The sequence below is a fragment of the Carettochelys insculpta genome, chromosome 21, assembly GCF_033958435.1.
Source record: "Carettochelys insculpta isolate YL-2023 chromosome 21, ASM3395843v1, whole genome shotgun sequence".
NCBI classification, from domain to species: domain Eukaryota; kingdom Metazoa; phylum Chordata; order Testudines; family Carettochelyidae; genus Carettochelys; species Carettochelys insculpta.
In genome coordinates, this window is record NC_134157.1 from 11,834,423 (window position 1) to 11,853,797 (window position 19,375).

General features: G+C 42.6%; 1 protein-coding gene across 1 annotated transcript in view; it reads left to right on the top strand.

Annotated features, from left to right (window-relative positions):
* Nucleotides 1-19,375, top strand: part of PKN3 (protein kinase N3) — a 44,422-nt gene that overhangs the window by 11,318 nt on the left and 13,729 nt on the right. Inside the window, exons 3-11 of the mRNA XM_075015333.1 lie at nucleotides 115-269; nucleotides 1,882-2,032; nucleotides 2,146-2,306; nucleotides 3,390-3,588; nucleotides 8,802-8,993; nucleotides 9,561-9,670; nucleotides 10,333-10,476; nucleotides 12,427-12,502; nucleotides 14,736-14,925. Coding sequence (XP_074871434.1) covers nucleotides 115-269; nucleotides 1,882-2,032; nucleotides 2,146-2,306; nucleotides 3,390-3,588; nucleotides 8,802-8,993; nucleotides 9,561-9,670; nucleotides 10,333-10,476; nucleotides 12,427-12,502; nucleotides 14,736-14,925 — 1,378 coding nt within the window. The remainder of the gene's footprint in view (nucleotides 1-114; nucleotides 270-1,881; nucleotides 2,033-2,145; nucleotides 2,307-3,389; nucleotides 3,589-8,801; nucleotides 8,994-9,560; nucleotides 9,671-10,332; nucleotides 10,477-12,426; nucleotides 12,503-14,735; nucleotides 14,926-19,375) is intronic.

Consider the following 19,375-nt stretch of genomic DNA (forward strand, 5'->3'; position numbering starts at 1 on the left):
ATATGTGTCCTTGAAGATGAAGTCATCATTTGTACTCTCCTCCTTATCTTGTATATTAGCTTGTGAGGGAGCCACTAGAAGTAGGGTAATGGAATTTACTGTGTTATGGCATAGATGGTTCAGTGTCCCCGGACCTTTGTCTTTGGGAAAGGAACCCAAACCTGCTGGCAAGGAGGATAGATGCTCTAAAAAAGCAGCTGCACATTGAGATGAAGGTGAAACAAGGAGCTGAAAACATGATCCAGATGTATTCAAATGTAACATCAAAGGTAAGCATTGCTGAGCAGAAATAAACAGGGAGTGTGGCCACCTTGGAACAATATTTCTGTTAAAATTGTAGAAATACAAATCTGTATGTCAGACCTGGGTGTGAATGGGAAATACTATAAGGCAGAGTTATTTTAAGTTGCATGACTAAGCCCCTCTGTGAATTTATGAGCTGATGTATATTCCTGGGACAACATGGTGTAATATTCATAATACTGTTTCCTCCACAAAATCCTGGTTGTGTTTAGATGCATTACTACAGAATGTCATTGAGGCAATAATTTAGTACAATTCAAATTAGTCTGCCTACTGTGGGGTTTCTTGCACCTTCTTCTGAAGCATCTGGTGCTGATCCTTAAAGGTGGGGATCTGGACTAGGTAGACCGGGGATCTGCTCCTCTATGGTAATTTCTATGTTCCCAGACTTCAGATACTGATTATGCTTCTGTTCTCTGATATTAGTAACTAGTAATAAACATTAGAAAGGTTATCAGGATCTAAAACTGGTGGTAGTGCCACTAAATTAGAAACAGATGAGAAAAAATAACATCAGATCTTGTGAGGCACAGATGTGGAATACTGCCCTGAGAAAAGTCAATCCAAGCACTGTAAGTTGCAGTACAGGGAGAGGAGCTAAAACAACTAACCAAAGGTTAGAAAATAAAATGCTTTGGAATATGACCCTTAATGTGTGACATTATCCCCATTATTCTGTTTCTGATGAGACGTAAGAAGTTGGTGCAATACTATTTTTATTTCAACATAGACTTAAAGATGAAGCAAAGTAAATGGTATCTTTGTGTATGTGTTATTTAAGAGAGAGCTTTTTGGAAAATTACTGCTTTCTTATTCATCATGCCTGTTGTGTTTGGCATAATCATATTGAATATTTGGGAGGAGAATAAAAATAAAATTATTTTAAAGAGTTTAATTTAACTATGGGCTTGTCTACACTACCACCTTCCTTTGAAGGGAGAATGGTAAGTAGGGTGTTGGGAGTTTACTAATGAAGTGTTGCGCTGCATATGCAGCACTTCATTAAGCAAATTCCCCCCCGCAGCAACTTCAAAGTTTGAGGAGTAAATTTTGAGGAGTAAAGGGACCGAGCCGGTATTTCAAAGTTTTAAAACTTTGAAGTTGTCGCAGGGAGGAATTTGCTTAAAGAAGTGCTGCATATGCAACGCAGCACTTCATTAGTAAACTCCCAATGCCTTACTTACCATCCTCCCTTCGAATGAGGATAGTAGTGTAGACAAGCCCTATATGAACAAGATTTTTAGACCATCTGGTTTATATGGGTAGAGAGTTGAAATAACTCAGCCAGCACAACTGATGAGTGAAGTACAATATTTAATCATTGCAACATCAGGACATACTCTTAGTTGAATGTACCCACAGGGCAGGACACTGTTACCTAGCAAACTCCTCAAATCTTTCATAGGTGTCACAGCATATCATATATATCTCATCTGTATTTACAGTGGTTGGAAATCATCAGCCCTGTTGCTTAAGCATTTCCTTTGCACAACTGGGCATTGTGTTATGTTTTAAGACTTTCCAGGACCCTTTGTATGTTGTGGTACTCCATCATTAAAATCCACTTGTCTCCTGTAGTCATCTGTGCTGTGTTGTCAGGACCGAAAGCTGCTAGCAAGAGCTCAGCAAATGCTCCAGGACAGCAAGACCAAGATTGAGTTGATTCGCATGCAGATTGTAAAGGTATCTCAGTTGGTAGGTGGAATAGAGGAGGCAGTAGATCCAGCAGGTAAGATGTTTTAGATATCTGAATTCACTCAGAGAAGATGTTGGTGAAGCATGAAGACCCTATGCCTCAGAAGCTAGGCCACTTGCTTGTCTAATTGCTATATCTATCTCCAGCCTCACCAGCGAAGGTGAGGGCCACCATCAGTCTCCTGGAGCTACGCGTTGAAGAATTGCGACATCACCTGCATATTGAAGCTGCTGTGGCTGAGGGAGCGAAAAATGTGGTGAAGAGCCTAGGAGGCAGGCGGGTACAGGATCGCAAAGTGTTGGCTGAAGTAAGCCCCATTGCAGTATTGTTACTTAGAGCATTGGTGGTGAATGCTCCAGTGTTGCTGGATAATAGTACGTTTTTCTGAAGACTAGCTGTATTACAGCTGTTGCCCATTAATGCCCCAACCTCGTTCTCTGCAATTACATGGTGGCTCTTTTACTACTGTGTCCCATGACACTGATCAGCACTGCGATAATACTGCAGTGCTGGCTCAGAGTTGCAGCAGTTGCTTTTACCAGCAACTGTAATGATAGAAGGTGGTGGTTTCCTCATATAACTGTTGTCACTGACTGAGAGTGTCATGGTTGTCATTGTTATCTGAGGCATTGCTTGTAATAAACGATTACTGTTTTTCAAAAAGCCACATATGAATTGTCCCATCATATGCTGCTCTTGTAAGAGACATATTTTCAGAACTTGCCAGCTCACTTGCATAATAAAGCTAGAACAGAAAAAAAGAACAAAGAAAACGAACGAAGAAAACTAAACAACATTTTTTTGTATTTCTAATGGTCCAAACAGAAAAATATGAATCAGGAATTTAATTCATTTGCCAAGTAACTTTGGACAAATCAGCTATCCTTTCTGTGTTTCTGTTTACTCCTCTGTACAATCAGGATAATGCTCACTCATCCCACAGGTCTTTTGTAAAACATAGTTAATGTTTGTAAATAGCTTTGGAAGGCTGCAATTTAAAGGCTCTATATAAGTTAGTAACAGTAATTATCCAACTTAGGCATTCATTATGCTAGTCATTTTTAATTCGAAATCTCTTGGAGTCCAACTTGTAGCTGCTTGTAGTGAATTGGCATGTAAGAAACCTGTGCTGGATTTTTGGTTCTAGTCTAAGTCGGAAATATTGTGTTGTGATTTTGTTCAGGGCAAAATCTCCCCAGTTTAAAGCAGCAGTGGCATATGTTGAATGCGTGGTGCTGACAGTCCGTTTTCATCCTTCATGAGCAGAATGGTGCCTGGCCTTTTAAAATGGGCAGTTGGATTGCTTGTGATGTGTTAGTAGTACTGTGATCATAGCAATGGCTATTCAAGCAAAGGCTATGTTAACTTTTTGTCTGCTTCTTGTTACTAGGCTCAGAGTCGCTTGCAAGAATCATCTCAGAAAATAGATTTGCTGCGCTTGTCCCTGGAGAAGCAGCTTAACGAACTTTCACCCGATCACCCAAAGCGAGCACTCATCAAGCAGGAGCTCATGAATACTTCCTCTCTAGGAGCTCAGCATGTCACCATCCAGCCCTTCACTTCACTGATCAAAACCACAGCCCTTACAGGTATCTGAGGCTGCAGATGGTGGGGAATATTTCTTCATTATATAATCACATGACAATAGTACTTTTGATGTGGGCACTTGGTCCACTAAGCACTGGACTAAGTCCTTAATTTGTAGGCCACCAAAAAGCTGTCAGATTGTAATTGCTTGAATGGCTGCTGAATTAGACTGTATTCAAAGTGTAAGATACCTAGACAACATAAATCTAAAGTTTCTGATTTTTTTTTCTGTGTGAATTTTTCTTAAGACTAAGGCTATGTCTACACTATATGATGAAGTCAAATTTAAGGCAGTTGGCTTGTTTTTTTTTTACATCATCACTGTCTTCACTGTAAATACCATTAGCTCGATTTTTACAGAGCACTAAGATTGATATAACATCATTGAAAGCAACTGGGTGCAGTGTCAAGTTCAAATAAAGGATAATGTGGAAGTGCCATGTCCTAAAATTTAGCCTCAAGAAGTGTCCCATATGTAGCCCACAAAGCTTCATGGTTACCTGCTATGTATGGCCACTTCCATCTCTGCTGCTCTCCAAGTGCACAGGAAGTAGGTCACAGAAGCCCGTGAATTTGAATTCATCACCAGCAAGCCTGAGAAATATAAGGGATACCCAGAAGCTATAATTTTTTACCCATCACATCGGTAGCCATCTCTTGCAATCATGAGCACTCAGGGTAGTAATCTGTTTAGCTCTTAAGGCCTCGAGATCTCCATCATGGAGCCATCAGGAGATTCTGGATCTCCTTGCAGTCTGGGACAGGAATCAGTGGTGAGCAGACTTCAAGTGTCCAGGTGAAATGAAGACATATTTGAGAAAATGTTGTGCAGGATGATTGCCAGAAGTTACTCCCAGGACTCTGTGCAATGCTCGGTGAAGGTGAAAGAACTCTGGCAGGAGAATCACAAAGTCTGGGAAGCCAACCAGCAGTTCAGGTAACTGCAAAGACCCACCACTATTATGAAGAGCTGCATGTGCTTCTTGGGGGAGACTTGACCACATTGCCCATTCTTAATTTCATTTTGGAGGCCCTGTTCCGGAGTCTGGGGTGAGCCGAGAGGAGCTGTGGGGATAGGAGGAAGAGGCCAATGGAGAGGACGACAGGGGCAACCAACAGGGGCCCAAGAAGCTGTTCCTGACAGCCCGGAGCTCCTCACCGTTGACCTGGAGCTGGTCCCCTCTACTCCAGTCCCCAAGCCCTTGGGGCCCAGCTGTTCTGTTGCATATTCTTTTCTGATTGCTACAAGTGGGTTGCAGCTGGGTGTATGTATGGGTATAGGTTTTCCATGGATCTTTGCCCCTCAGAACAGCAGAACAGTTAATATTCTGGGTATGGAGTGCTTATCCTTTTTGGAGATCGTCAGGAAGGCCTCGTCCAGGTACTCCTTGTTTTTTGCAAGAGGTTTTTGGGCAGGCCTGATGGTAGCACATCTTGCCATGCCAAGCAACCAGATAGCGATCTGGTATCATGGCACCACACAGCATTTTGGCAAATTTTCCGGGCTTGTATTCAAACAAGATGAGCATCTCTTCTTTTTCACTGTCCTATTCTTAAAAGGGTGATGTCTTCTTTGGCAACCTAAAGAAGCATGGGAATTTGGATTGGATTTCTTTGCAATGCTCTCTGTCCTTTTACATTTCCCTGGAACGCATTGCCACACTATGGACATCTACCCTAGCCCAAAACTTTGAAATGGCCATGTAAATGAAACAGCAGATAGGAATCGGGGGATTTTGAAGTTGCCGGGGACCTTTTGGAAAGGACCCCTGTCTGGATGAGCCGTGCGGTGGTGAGCCGCATCGATTTCAAAGTGCCGCGCCTGCCAGCATTCTGATGAGGCGCTGAAGGTGTATTTCAGCACTTCGTTAGTAAACTTCAAAATGGCCATTTAGAAGTTTTGGGCTAGTGTAGACACGGCCCATGTGTCTGGCAGTGCTCCATCTTCCCTGCCGTCCACATGGCTGGCAGGCTCTCTGGGCCTTCTCCCCTCCCATTTCCCTTTGCTCCCACATTTCTTTTCACGTTACAGGGATCCCTCCCCACTTAGCAGTCCATATGGCTGGAATCAAGCTGTTCCCTCTCGCCACATGCCTGCCAGGCTCTGTGGACCCTGGTCCTGCACACTGGCATGTCCAGTTCTGGTTTTCCTTCCTTTATGTGGCCTTTTCCCTGATGAGGGTTGCTTTGGGGACCGCCAGGAAACACTTTTCCCCCAGCATATGTCTGGAAAACTTTCCTCCTGCGTTGCTTTTCACTTTCCAGGGATCCCTCCACACCCAGCTTTACATGAGGCTGGAACTGAACCTTTCCCCATCGCCATGCAGCTGCCGGGCTCTGTGGACCATGGTCCCACACACTGGCAAGTCCAGCACAGGTGGGTTTTCCTTGTGGAGGATTGCTCCAGGGAACAGCCAAAAAACTTTTCCCCTGCTCCAGGACACTGGTCTGCTTTCCCTTCTTTGCACCCCATCCGCACTACTAATAAAGAGGATACTAGCGTATCATGTCCACAGTGAAATGGTGTTAAGTGCTAGCTTGTGCAATCCATGGTTTGCATCCTTGTCCTAAAGAAGCCCTAAGTGGCCTTGCAGAAAGAAAGTTTCACGGATTGTAAAGACAGAGACCCGTTCATTCCATGGGTAAGTACTTTGTGTGAATTGTACCTGTTTTCACCTTCACTTTCCAGCAGGCATCCTCAGCTTGGGAGACAGGGAGAGGAAGCGCAAAAGGTCCAAGCAGGACTTTATTCTGTAGCACATGGAGTGGACTCAAGCAGAAACCAGTGAGAGCAAAAGGGACACAGTACAGTGTCGGCAGACTGTGCTTGAGTTCAGGAGAGAGCAAATGGTGTATCTGAGGGAGGACAGGGCAAAGTTCATAACTTCAATGAGCGACCAAACTGAGGTCCTGCACTTCTTGCTGAAGCTGTAGAGGGACTCCCTGTGCAGCGCTGAGGGCTTTACTAACTGCTGCCTGGACTCCGCTGAATACAAGTCACCCACCCTCCATCATCGCAGTCCCTGAACACAGGGAGGGAGAGAAAGGACAGTCTGCTCTACAGCCAAGAGCCACTGCAAATGGCTATTCCACCACCCTTGACACCCCTTCTTTTCTCTACCACTTAATCTTCCCCCCCCCCCCAAATAAACTTATTCTTTTGATGACCGCCACAGTGTGATTTGGGTTTTTTTTGGTAACCATGTGTGGTGGAGTGCACAGGGATGGAGAGGACTGATAGCACAGCTGCCTGCCACTACAGAGGGACCTGGGTGGGGGCAGAGAAGGCTGGTAGCACAGCTTCCCATCTTTTTGTGTAAATAATCCTCCCTTTACATCCATTTTTCTTCCTGCAACTTAATACCCTCCCCCCAAATAAAAACATTATTTCTGTGAAAGCCACAGTCTGATTCCTTGGATCACATATGGTGGGGAATACAAATCATTCTGGGGTGTGGGAGTGGTGATATTACAAGAGTGAAATACAGTGCAAGCATGTGTCTGGCAGACCATTCATGAAGGTGTTTCAAAACCTCCCTGGTTGCTACTGCCTCCGCATTGTTATTGGAGAATGGCCTCGTAGGCAGGTGTGCATAAGCCCTGCTCATGGCATCAGCCTCTATGTTCCAGGTGCTCATAAAGTTCTCTTGCGTGGATTCACAAATGTTATGCAAAATACAGCACAGTGTAATCACAGTGGGAACATTAGTTTCTGAAAGGTCCAAATGGGTCAATAGGCACCTGAACCTTGTTTTTAAATGGCCAAAGGCACATTCCACCACCATTCTGCACCTGCTGAGTTGGAAACTGAAGGTATTCTTGCTGTGGTTCACAGCACCTGTGTATGACTTTATGAGGCAAGGAAGCAGAGGGTAAGCAAGGTCACCCAGTATTACTATAGCATCTCCACATAACCAATCTTGGTTTTTTTTGGTCTCTCTCCCCCCCCACCCCCCGACTCTGGGGAAAAAAAAAATCCCATGCAGGAGTTTTCTGTACAGCTCAGACTTTCTGAAGATGCAAGTGCTATGAACCTTCTCTGACCATCTCACGCTGATGTAGGTGAAATGACCTTTGTGACCTACCAGCGCCTGTAGCACCATTGAGAAATACCCCATTTGGTTTATATAGTCTGAGGCCAGGTGGTCCAGGGCCATGATGGGGATGTGTGTGCCATGTATTGCCCCACCCCAGTTAGGAAACCCCATGGCAGCAAAGACATCTGCTATGGTCTGTACATCTCCCAGCGTGACAGCCTTCCTCGGGAGATGCTGACAGGTTGCATTGGTTACCTGCACTACTGTGGCCCCTGTTGTACATCTGCTTACCCCAAATTGATTTACTACTGACCAGTAACTGTTGGGTGTTTGCAAACTTCCATAGAGTGATTGCTACTCACTTCTGAACTGTTAAAGCTGGCCTCATTCTTGTGTTCCTGCTCTTCAGGGCAGGGATCAACAAATCACAAAGGTCATAAAAGTGGACTTATGCATGTGAAGTTCTGTACCAACTGCTGGTCATCTCAGGACTCCCAATGATGTGATCGCACCAGCATGTGCTGGTTTCACAAGTCCAAAACGGCCGCTCCACTGTCAGCAATGCATCCCATGACAGCCAGCATTTCTGAGTTCTTGGACTGCAGTTGAATGATTTCTGCCTCAAAATCTTCATCACCACCCTCAGCTATTGTCTCAGCCCACTTCCTTTGTAATGAAAAGTAAAAGTGCACAACATTCTGGGAAGTTGCTGTGATGATCTGTGCAATGACTTGAAGGAGTTGAGGATCCATGCTTCCTCTAGCCCTGTGCCTGAGAAAAAGGTGTGATCCCCCATGTGTTCTCATGCATTTAGTGGGTGCTCTGAATTCTGGGAGAGTGCCTTGCATTCTGGGATAGTGACCTTCAACACCTTCAGGCAACTGTGGCAATTCATTTTCCCCCCACAACTCTGTAGTGCAAACCACCTCCAGAATGCAACAGGGCTAAGACACTGTGGGATAGGTACCCACAATGCATTTTCATGCAGTCGAACTTGGACATGGCAATGGAGATGCGGTAAGTTAACACAGAGAAAAGGTAGGTAGAATTTCCAGGAAGTCTGAGGACAACTAAATTTGAATTCATAAGAACGAGGCTAAAAAAACTCAAATTTATTAAACGTTGATTTTATTTTGTAGTGTAGGTGTAGCCTAACATTCTTTGGTGAAATTCCTCAGGTTCATTAGAAGTTAGACTGATGGGATGTCAGGATCTGTTGGAAAAGGTACCAGGACGTTCCCGAGTGATTGGTTCATCTCCCAACCATGGGAGCCCAAATGACATGAAGTCCTTGACCAGAGTGCAAGCCGGGATGAGTATTCATGGTTGCAGTACTGCAGCAAAGCACTTGCGGAATGAGGAATTGTGTAGTGAGTATGATATTCATTGTCAAATCATTGATGGTGTCTTCTAATGTGTCTGCCACTTTTCATTCTGGTGTGAATTCAGTGAGAGTAAACCTGGAAACTTGGCTTCTGAAACAGAAGCTGACTCATTTGGTCTCCCGTCTCCTATGGCTACACAAGAGTAATTTTGAAATGACTTTGATAGCGTCTAGACTACACATATGCTATTTGGAAATAAAATCGAAATAGCAAGTGTGTTGTTTCAAAATTGGTAACCCTCAGTGCAGGAGGAATAAAGCCTATTTTGAAGCTAGTGCTATCAAGACACAGAACAGCGCTATTTTGGAATAAATCAGAATGGGCTTCAATGGCACTATTTCAAAATAATGCTGTGTGTCTGGAAATGCTATTTCAAAATAGTTATTTGGCAATATCTTATTTCGAAAGAGGAATGCAGTGTAGCCATAGCCTTAGTGATTTCCTCTGCGGGAAATCTCCTTAGATTGTTTGGTCACTCTACAGCAGTAAGTATATTCGGACTATTAACCCTGTAAAAAGAATTGTAACCTGCACTTTTTTTCTTTTGTCCAGATGAGGTGCTTGCTGTGCTCAAAGTAGACAGTAAAGTGGTCGGTCAGACAAAGTGGGGCCCAGTTAATAACCAGGCTTGGGAACAAAGCTTTGTCATTGAGCTGGATCGGGTAAGACCATATCTCCGTAGGATGATTGGAATTCTAGATCCTCAGATCCCCTGTGTTGTGTTTGCTTGTTCTTTAACTTTATTTGAATTATTTATGTAGATTTGGTGATGTACTTGCCATTCCATTTTTTTATTCATTTATCTCCTGGAACTAAAAATGTAGCTTCTCTATCCTTAAATCTACTCTAAGTATGGGTTACCTAGTAGCACTTCAGTCTGAACAGTATTTAATGCCTCTCTTCTGTCTCCATTTGAGTGGCCATGCTCCATCTTTTACCTGCAATACATCTCGCTTCAGGATATATGGGATGAGGATCAGTCTTCTATAGGAGCAAAGTGAAGAAATAACATGAAAATGAGTGCTACTTGACTGCTTTTTGTTGTGAAAATGAGTAATCTTTAAAGAAAGTTCTAGCTTCTGAAGATCTGAAAAAATGAAAGAGGTGGGAAGCAATAGGTGTTGAGGTACTGCCACCTCTTCCTGGAACATGTTTCTTATATACTGCATTGTTGAGTTGCATGGGATTGCTACAAGGCAAGAAAAGGAGCTAGCATCAGAGCTAAAATGCAGTTCAGAATGTGTCTGTGCATGTGGGTGCACGTGCACGCAACAAGCCATTGGCCTGGTCCATGACTGAGCTCTCTCTGCCTTTCTACTTTCAGTCTCGGGAGCTGGAGATTGCAGTTTATTGGCATGACTGGAGACAGCTGTGCGCAGTGAAGTTCTTGCGCTTGGATGACTTTCTTGATAATGAACGTCATGGGATGTGCCTCTCTCTTGAACCCCAGGGGATGCTTTTTGCAGAGGTAAAGGTCCAGATTTTACCTTTTTCCTCTAGAAGAACTCCTGCTCCAGAGAGAGGGATGATGAGCACGTGTAATTCAAACGGTTTCCATCTCCCTGTTTAGCATGTGGTACGTACCTGGAGAATGCTGCTGATCTCAGAATGAAAGCAGTGAATAGGGAGGGATCTGTTCTGTACACCTTTATTTAAACATTTTTATATAGTGTACCTTACATTTATTCAGATTCTTGACTCTCTCTCTCTTTTTTTTTTTGGATGGGAATGGTGAATGATGTATTTTGTTATTTACTAGATTGACTTTTGTGATAGAAATTAAAAGTAAATAAAAATGCACAAAATAGCATTTTTAAAGTTTTTAGTTAAATATAAGTCCCTTAAATTTGTTGCTACAATTTAAACACAGTTAATGAAAAAGTTAATGTAAAAATGTTTTGCATTTATGTCTAATTGATTTATGTATTAAACAAAGAAAACATGTTCTTTGGGGAGTGATTTGAGAAGTCAATTTCATCCTCCACCTAATTTTGACTGGCAGATTGAAAGAGGAAAACAAGTTTTCCTGCACTTTCAAGTCCCATTGATCTCATAATGTAGAATATGCTAGTCATTAAACTGAACTAGTTGAATGAACTAAAATACTTTCTTTCTGCACCTGCTCAAAAAGCTGCTTTAGCTGCTCAACAAATCCTGGTGCTAGTACTTAGCCATTGACTTTCACCATTTCAGTGTGTATGACTTTCTTGGCAGCAAACACTTGCTACCTAATATCATAAGTTAATATTTAATTTAAATTATTTAAATACCTAAAGGCTTAAAACAAAAAAGCAGTAAAGTAACACTTTAAAGACTAACAAAATAATTTATTAGGTGAGCCTTTGTGGGACAGACCCACTTCTTCAGACCCTAGCCATACCAGAACAGACTCAATATTTCTGTTCTGGTATGGCTATGGTCTGAAGAAGTGGGTCTGTCCCACGAAAGCTCACCTAATAAATTATTTTGTTAGTCTTTAAAATGCTACTTTACTGCTTTTTTGTTTTAATAGTATATAGACTACCACAGCTTTTTCTCTGTTATTAAGGCTTAAGTTTACTATAATGTAGATTGCTGTAATTTAAAATGTAGTATTTTAAATATATTTTTAAAAATAAACCTTTAAATGTTTAAAATGGATTTAGAATAAAGATATGATTTTAAAAAATAATTACCCACTCTAACTGAAAAAGAATAAGTATGTTTATAGCCAGGAGTGACCCTTAGAGGGCCCCATTGTAATTACTTGGGCACTAAATAAAAGCCTTGGTTCTTTCACTTGTTTTTGTTAGGAGTTATCAGCAACACTTTACTAATAGCTTACTGATTCAGTCTGAATTACTGAGATTGTCTGGAACCATGTCAAATCCCATTAGGTTGAGCTCCATATTTCATCTTTTGAGATAATAAAGTGCATGGAAGATCTTAAAGGTAACCCTTAAAAATTACAGTCCTGTCTCCTTTGCAGGAGACAAATACCTGACTATCTTTCCTAAATTGGGGTCTGACCCAGTCTCCACAGCCAGAATTTCTCCTCTTGTGTTGTGGAGTTACTGGGTGCTGCTTCTCGCTTTGGAGGTAGCTGCATTTTAGCAGTGCTTGTGTATGTAATGTGAAAAGTATGCTGGCATCAATTGAGATGGACGATACCCTAGAAATGTTATGAGCCAATCATTCTGCCTTTGTCAGGTTCTCTGTACTGCACAGGTTGATATACACTTCCAACTTAAAAAAGAAGAAAGAAATAACATAGCACCCAAGTGGAGTAAATAGTATAACTCACTTTGCAGTGTGCTTTCATATGTGACTCCCAGTTTGCTGAATGGATGTGAATGTTCTTTTGGTCAGAAGAGAAAGTGATCATGTGTCCAGGAAGAAAGTGAACTGCTCTGTAGAATCTCCTCTGCTTCCCTGGCAGGTGACCTTCTGTAATCCTGTGATTGAGAGACGATCTAAGCTGCAGCGCCAGAAACGCATTTTCCCAAAACAGAAAGGTAACCAGCCTGTGAACTGACAGCCACTCCAATGAGGGGCATGTGTGATGATGTGGCTGTGAATGGAAGGATGCTGCAGCACCTCCTGGCTTGATGTGGATGCGATCAGGTGCAGTCGCAGAAGTTCCATTGGGATTATTCCTCACTGTGCTGATCATGCTACTGATGCCATCTTCTTGCTCTCTGGGACTCCCCACCATTGTCTCTTGCTAGGCCAGATTTTCTTATCTTCCCCCCAGACAAGGCACAGAGTTGGGTTTACGCTTCAATGAAGAGCAATGCAGTCACTGAACTACTTTAGTTCTAGGAGGTCTTTGTTCTAGGGCTCAGCACCCAGGAAACCAACCCCCAAATAGGACCACAGAACCCCCAAATAAATCCATCTTTGTGTAAAAGTTTTACAGGGAAAGCTTATAGCTAGGTTTATCAGTGAAAGAGAGCTGCACGGTGGCTGCACCTCTGAGGTAACAATTATTTACACTAGGCCTGGTAGTAAACAAAAGTGTTTTTATTCAGTACAAACCATAGGCTTGGAGTGGTTTCAAGTGAAAACAGATCAAAGTAAGTTATTAAATTAAAATTTATAGAAAAACATCTAAGTTACTAATAAATTTGTTACATGAAATATCTGACCCTAAACAGCTGTTCTTACTTCCAGCATAAGCTTCAAGTGAAAGATGATCTTTTACTCTGATTTGAATTTCCAGCCCTGAACATTTTTTTGTTTCCTCTTAGAGTGTGCCAGGTAGTTTCACAAGACAGCTTACAATCAGATGGAATAGCTTCCCATTGCTGAAATAGACTCTCCCACAGGGCAGGAATCTATTGTTTTTTCATCCCTTCCCCCCCGCCCCACTTCCCATAGAAAAACAATGGATTTCAGTACCAGATGGTGTGGGCACCATGTCTTTCTAGCACCAGCCACCTTCTGGACTTAAAGGACAAACAGGGCTATTTACAAGTTGTTGAGTTGATCAGCAAGCCATTAGTCTTCCAGGGCATCAGTAAAGGCTTTAATTAGTACATTTAGAATTCTAAACAGGTTTACACTTCACATTTCTAACTTTACTTACAAGAACGACACGTGCACAAAAATAGGCTATACAGATTCAGCATTTTAAAATTGATAGGTTACATGAAGTATTTTGTTTAAAGCCTCTTTGAGTTATGCATATTCATATTCACGAGCTAATTTTCGTAGAGCAAAGGGAGGACCATCACTGTTAGGTTTAATGGCTCTCAGCACCCCCTCTGTGTGTGTTTTTTAAAGTCCAGCTCCCCAGGTTCATGGTTCATTTTGGAACACTGATGTGTTAATGTATATGCAGAGGTCAGGTGTAGTCAAGTGTGGCAGTTTCTCATACTTCCTGGGAAATGGTGGAAGCAGGGCTGTAATGTGGCAAGTATATGTTGTGGCATTGTTTACATCCATGTCTAATATGATTAGAGTGTCCTGGATATGATTAGAATTTTTTGAAAAAGATTGTTGTTCTCAGGCTCCAAGTCTCGATCTATGCGTGTTCTACCACCTGTGCCACAGTAGAGAGAGAGAGAGAGTTCCCAGAAAATTTAGATAAGGCCATGGTGTGGACAAGGACACTAACTGACCAACAAGGCTTTAAAGCAGACCATTCAGCAAGGTGAATGGCTTGGTGGGTGGCATAGCTCATGTGCTTTCTTTCCAGCAGAGGTGGTAGGAAGGAAGAGAGACAATTTGCACACTGAAAGCTCTCTACATTTATGAAGCTTTGATTCTGCAGGAAACAGTAAAAATCCTGGAAAGACCCTAAATATTTAGAATCTACAATTTTTTTTCACAATTTTTCTGTTCTCAGGCCATGAGACTTAAATTCATCATGAGAGTGGGTGTTGAAAAATGAGAATATAGTATCTTCACTTTTATCTTTTGGCCAATATCTAGTAGAGTATCAGTTGAATATCTGGTACATCTTCAATGTGAGGATTATACCTTCCCATTGCAGGGGCTGGATGTGATGAAGTCTTTTACAGCTCCACTAATAGTACCTTATGAAAACTTTCCTTGTTGTTAATCCTGTCAGCTGTTCTGATTGTCTAGCTGGATGTAGTTAAGGTGTCTCTTGGTCCACCATCCACAAATTGGGCCCTTTTTTGGGGGGGCGGGGGAGCCAATGGGCATCTACATGAACTAAAGTCAATGGTTCGTGTCGTACTTGGCATGGTAACCTCAGTAATTGGGTTTCTCCTCCTCCAGGAATGGAGTTTCTCCGAGCTTCTCAGATGAACATAAATGTTGCTACCTGGGGCCGTCTAATGATGAGCATTCTTCCTCCATGCAGCTCCATGAGCACGCTAAGCCCCCCACTTCATACTCCCATTCATACGGACTTTACCTCACCAACGTTGCTGCAGAATCGAACTGATTCAATGTCCATGTTGAGCAGGTAAGTCTTATTCCAATTGATGCTATTTGACAAACTGGAATGGGCACAAAATTAAAACTTCATGAAACTCCACAGGGTGGTGAAAGACCTTTTGTGTGAAAGGTCTATGTGTGAAACTCAGCTTGGGCAATTAAAAAAGCTAATACTAGTGAGATGGTGTGACTTTTATTGAACATTCAGTATTTTAGGGCCACCCCTGATTTACTGTTGACCATTGGATAGGTTTGTATTCAGAAGCCAACAAAGAAGTTAAAAAGGCTGTAAAACGGGACAAGAAGAACTTTGTGGAAAACCTTGCACAACAAGCTGAATAAGCTGCAGTACAGAGAAACTTGAAAAACCTGGATAACATGTGGAAGCTAGCTGGGTCATGGTATACAGTGGATCATCCAGTACAGGATAAGGAGGGGCATATGCTAACAAACCCAAGTGAGCAGCTCAGTAGATGGAAGGACCGCTTTTGAAGAGCTACTGAACCGCCCTGCCCCCATGGAACCTCCCGAGTTACCACCTGTGAATATACCATTGCAAATTGACAGCAGCAGACCTACAAAAGAAGAAATCAGAAAAGCCATTGCCCATCTGAAAAGCGAAAAAGCACCTGGTCCAGACAACATCTCTGCAGAAGCAATCATGGCAGGTAGTGGGACATCAGTCAATATGATGTATAATCAATATGGGAAAATTGGACAGTGAAGAGATTCCACAAGACTAGAAATACGGATACCTTATCAAGCTTCCAAAGAAAGGCAACCTGAAGGAAAGCAAGAACTGGAGGGGCATCATGTTCTATCTATTACAGGAAAAGTGTTCAATGGGATTCTCTTAGAGAATGAAGACAGAAATTGATGGACAGCTCATGGAAGAACAGTCTGGCTTCTGAACAGAGAGATCCTGTACTTATCAAACAGCAATACTGAGAGATCGTAGAACATTCAGTCCAGTAGAATTCACCCCTGTACATAATTTTAATTGAAAAGGCCTTTGACAGCATTGATAGACACTTTGTGGAAACTGCTGCAACACCATGGCATCCCATTCAAAATTGGCTTGATTCATTCAATGTATGAACCCTTGACATGCCAAGTTATTCACAATGGTGTCATGACAGAATCCTTCAGCATACTGTTGGCAGTGCTACAAGGGTGCCTATTGTTACTTTTCCTGTTCTTGATCACAATGCACTGGATCATGAGCAGGACAAGAGATGGCCATCAATGAGGCATTCAGTGGACACTTTTCAGAGAGCTAGAGGACATTGACTTTGCTGATGATGTCACCCTCCTTTCACACCAACATGAAAGAAAACGTCACAACACTAGACAAAACTGCCTCAATGGCTGGACTGAGCATTAACGAGGGAAAGACTAAGACAATGAGGATCAAATAGTCCAATACCACCACCACCACCACCATCATCGCACTGAGAGGGGATGGCCCACAAGATGTGGAGCTGTTCACCTACTTGAGGAGTATTATAGATGGAGGAACAGATAAGGATATCAATGCCAGGAAAGGGAAAGCAATAGCTGCATTCAAGACTCTCCATTCCATATGGAATTCACAAATAACATCTGTGAATATTAAACTGCAGATCTTCAACGTAAAGTTTGCTCTTGTATGCGAGACCTGGTGTACTAAAAAGTCTTCAAATCGCAAGCTACAGACATTCACAAACAGATGCTTGAGGCACATCCTTCACATCAAATGGCAAGACCTCACAAATGAGGAGCTTTGGAACAGAGCAGGACAAGAACCCATCGACATTGAAATCAAGAGAAGAAAGTGGGGATGGCTAGGCCACACTCAGAAAACCATCATCCAGCATAGTCCGTCAAGCTCTCACGTGGAACTTGCAAGGAAAATGCATAAGAGGAAGATCTCAGACTGTGGGGAGAAGGTCTGCTGAGACTGAAGAATAACAACTGGTGTACTCCTGGAGTCAGCTGAAAGTTTGTAAAGTGGAGGAGACTAGTAGATGATCTATGCCCCACATGGAGTACAAGCGTTTAGTAGTAGTCGATTGGACAGATTTCCAGAATACCAGTTCCTCTCTGAGTATATATGCCTGTATGGGCACAGAGTCCAAAGATGTGTGCCTGTGCACTATGGTTCTATGTGTACCTGGGCCAGGGCATATAGGCAGGTGTGCATCTGTTGCCACTCCTGTTCCTTCACAGTTGCCTTCAGATAGAGATTATTCAAAATCATGAGTGCTGTACTCTCAGATCCAGAAGGTCAGGTGGGCTTGAACTTGAGTGGCAACCCTGAGCTATCGCAAGTCTGTCCTATTTCCAGTGAAAATTATACCTCCAACTGCAGTGCTGACAGGGGGAATGGATCTTAGCATGCTGGCCATTATTCAGTGTGGACCAATAATTTGGCATCTGGATTCATAGTAGAAGGTTCTAGTCAGAGGATGAGGTGGTGGTGGTGGTTTTCTTGCAAAATCTGAGTGAGCACCAGGAGACAACCCTTTGTAAATAGGAATTGAGAGGCTCACATGAGGAGGAGTGAGTTAACAGACTTTCATCTAATGATGTAAGGCCAATTCTCACTTTGCTAAATTTAATTCATGGTTGTTTTTCACATTTCTGCTCACTTCTTATGATGTCAGGTGTGACTTCAGGAGTTTGAATGCAGGGGGAAAAAGTCAAATCCTGCTTTGGTGCCCTTTCACCTAATGTCAAAAGCTGCTTTAACTCTTATCAGTACTAAATATAATTTAGCATTTGAGCAAATAGTTATCTAGATCCAAACTCAAATATGAAACAAGTTCTCTTCACTCTATAGTGCTCATATAACTAGCCAGAATTTAACTGATGCTGGTATAGAACATAACCTTCTTTCCTGTGGTTGAAAATAATCTAGCCACCAGCTTGAATGTGTTCCAAACCTACATATTTTATTTTTTAGATTTGCTACTGTAGAAGCGGATATTTTTCACTGGTCCACCAGCTCTTGTAAAGTAGGAAGATCATGTTAGTTATTAAACTAAACTTCCGTATTGTGATACTGTCAAAAACAGATGTTTACTTTAAATTCGTCATCAGATGACCATTTTAATTATAGGCATTGCGATGGGTTTCATCACTCATGTCAGAATGCTACGTATCCTGACATGGGTATAAACACCACCAACGTAATAAAGGTTTATTTTGTTACAGTGCATTTTAAAGGTGTGTGCTGTCTGTTGAGATCTCGGGGTAAGTCTACACTAGGAGATTAGGTTGAATTTGTTACAGTTGACATTTTAGCACCCGATTTTTGTAGAGTCAGGTGCATGTCCACATTGGCAGATGAAGTTGATTGGGTCCCCATTAGAACTGGCAGTTTTGATTTGTCAGTAGTGCATTGTGGGTACCTATCCTACTGTACTTACTGCCCTGTGGCATTGTGGATTAAGCTCCAAGTGTCTGACATGACAAAAAAGGGCTGGTGGGGGTTTGTGTCTGGGTGTGTCAAAAAGCCTCCCTTCATGCACTTATTTCCTCCCCCTCCATTTGGAATGCAATGGTTTAAAAAAAAAAAAAAACCTTCATGCCCATGTTTTCACTGGGTATCTGTGCAGCTGCTGTTGCAAAGCTAGCATAGAACACAGCTTCAAACTATTGTGGCAAAGTATTTATGAGCACCTCATGCATTTTGCAGAGCCAACCAGCCTTCAGAGCAATGATGACTGAGGAGGATACAGACACCCAAACATACTGGAGAGGAGGAAAGGGGAGATTCTGGCTGCACTCAATTCTGTGTATGCAGTGGAGTGTGCCAGTGGTCTGGTGCAATGAAACAAGCTCAGATTGGTGGGACCACATCATTCTTCAAGTATGGGAGGATCAGCAGTGGCTACAAAAATTCCTCATGCACAAGGCCACTTTCATGGAACTTAGCAAATTGCTTTCCCCTGTCCTGAAGTGCAGCAATACTAGAATGTCTGAGAACTTTATGGAGATGTGCAGGGAGGATTAGCACTCCATCCCCAGACGTGTTAACAAGTTGTTCTGGGGAGTCCAGGCTGTGTAGGTACAGTGCCTACCACAGATCATCCCCTATTGCCTTAACCCACTCATGGAACAATTAAAAATGAGAACTCACCAGAGGTGCCCTCCCTGCCAACTGGGTCCAGTTTACGAAACTTCCTGGGAGGAGGTGATGAGATCCAACCTTTAAAAAAGAAAGTCCTGGCCATCAGTGAGATCAATTGCTCTGTTTGCCTGCTGATCATTGTTGTCCTCTTCCTCATCCACCTTGTTTTCCCTGCTGTTGCCAGAGGCTGCCTGAGGAATCTCTTTGGAATTATTCACAGACTATTTGGGAACAGTGGTTGGGGCCCCATGTTAGCATCCCATGCAGCCACTCATAGAAGCAGCATGATTGCAGCAATGACCTCAAATGTCCGTTTGCTTCCTTTTTGTCTTCTGGTACACCTTCCTGAACTTTATTTTCACGC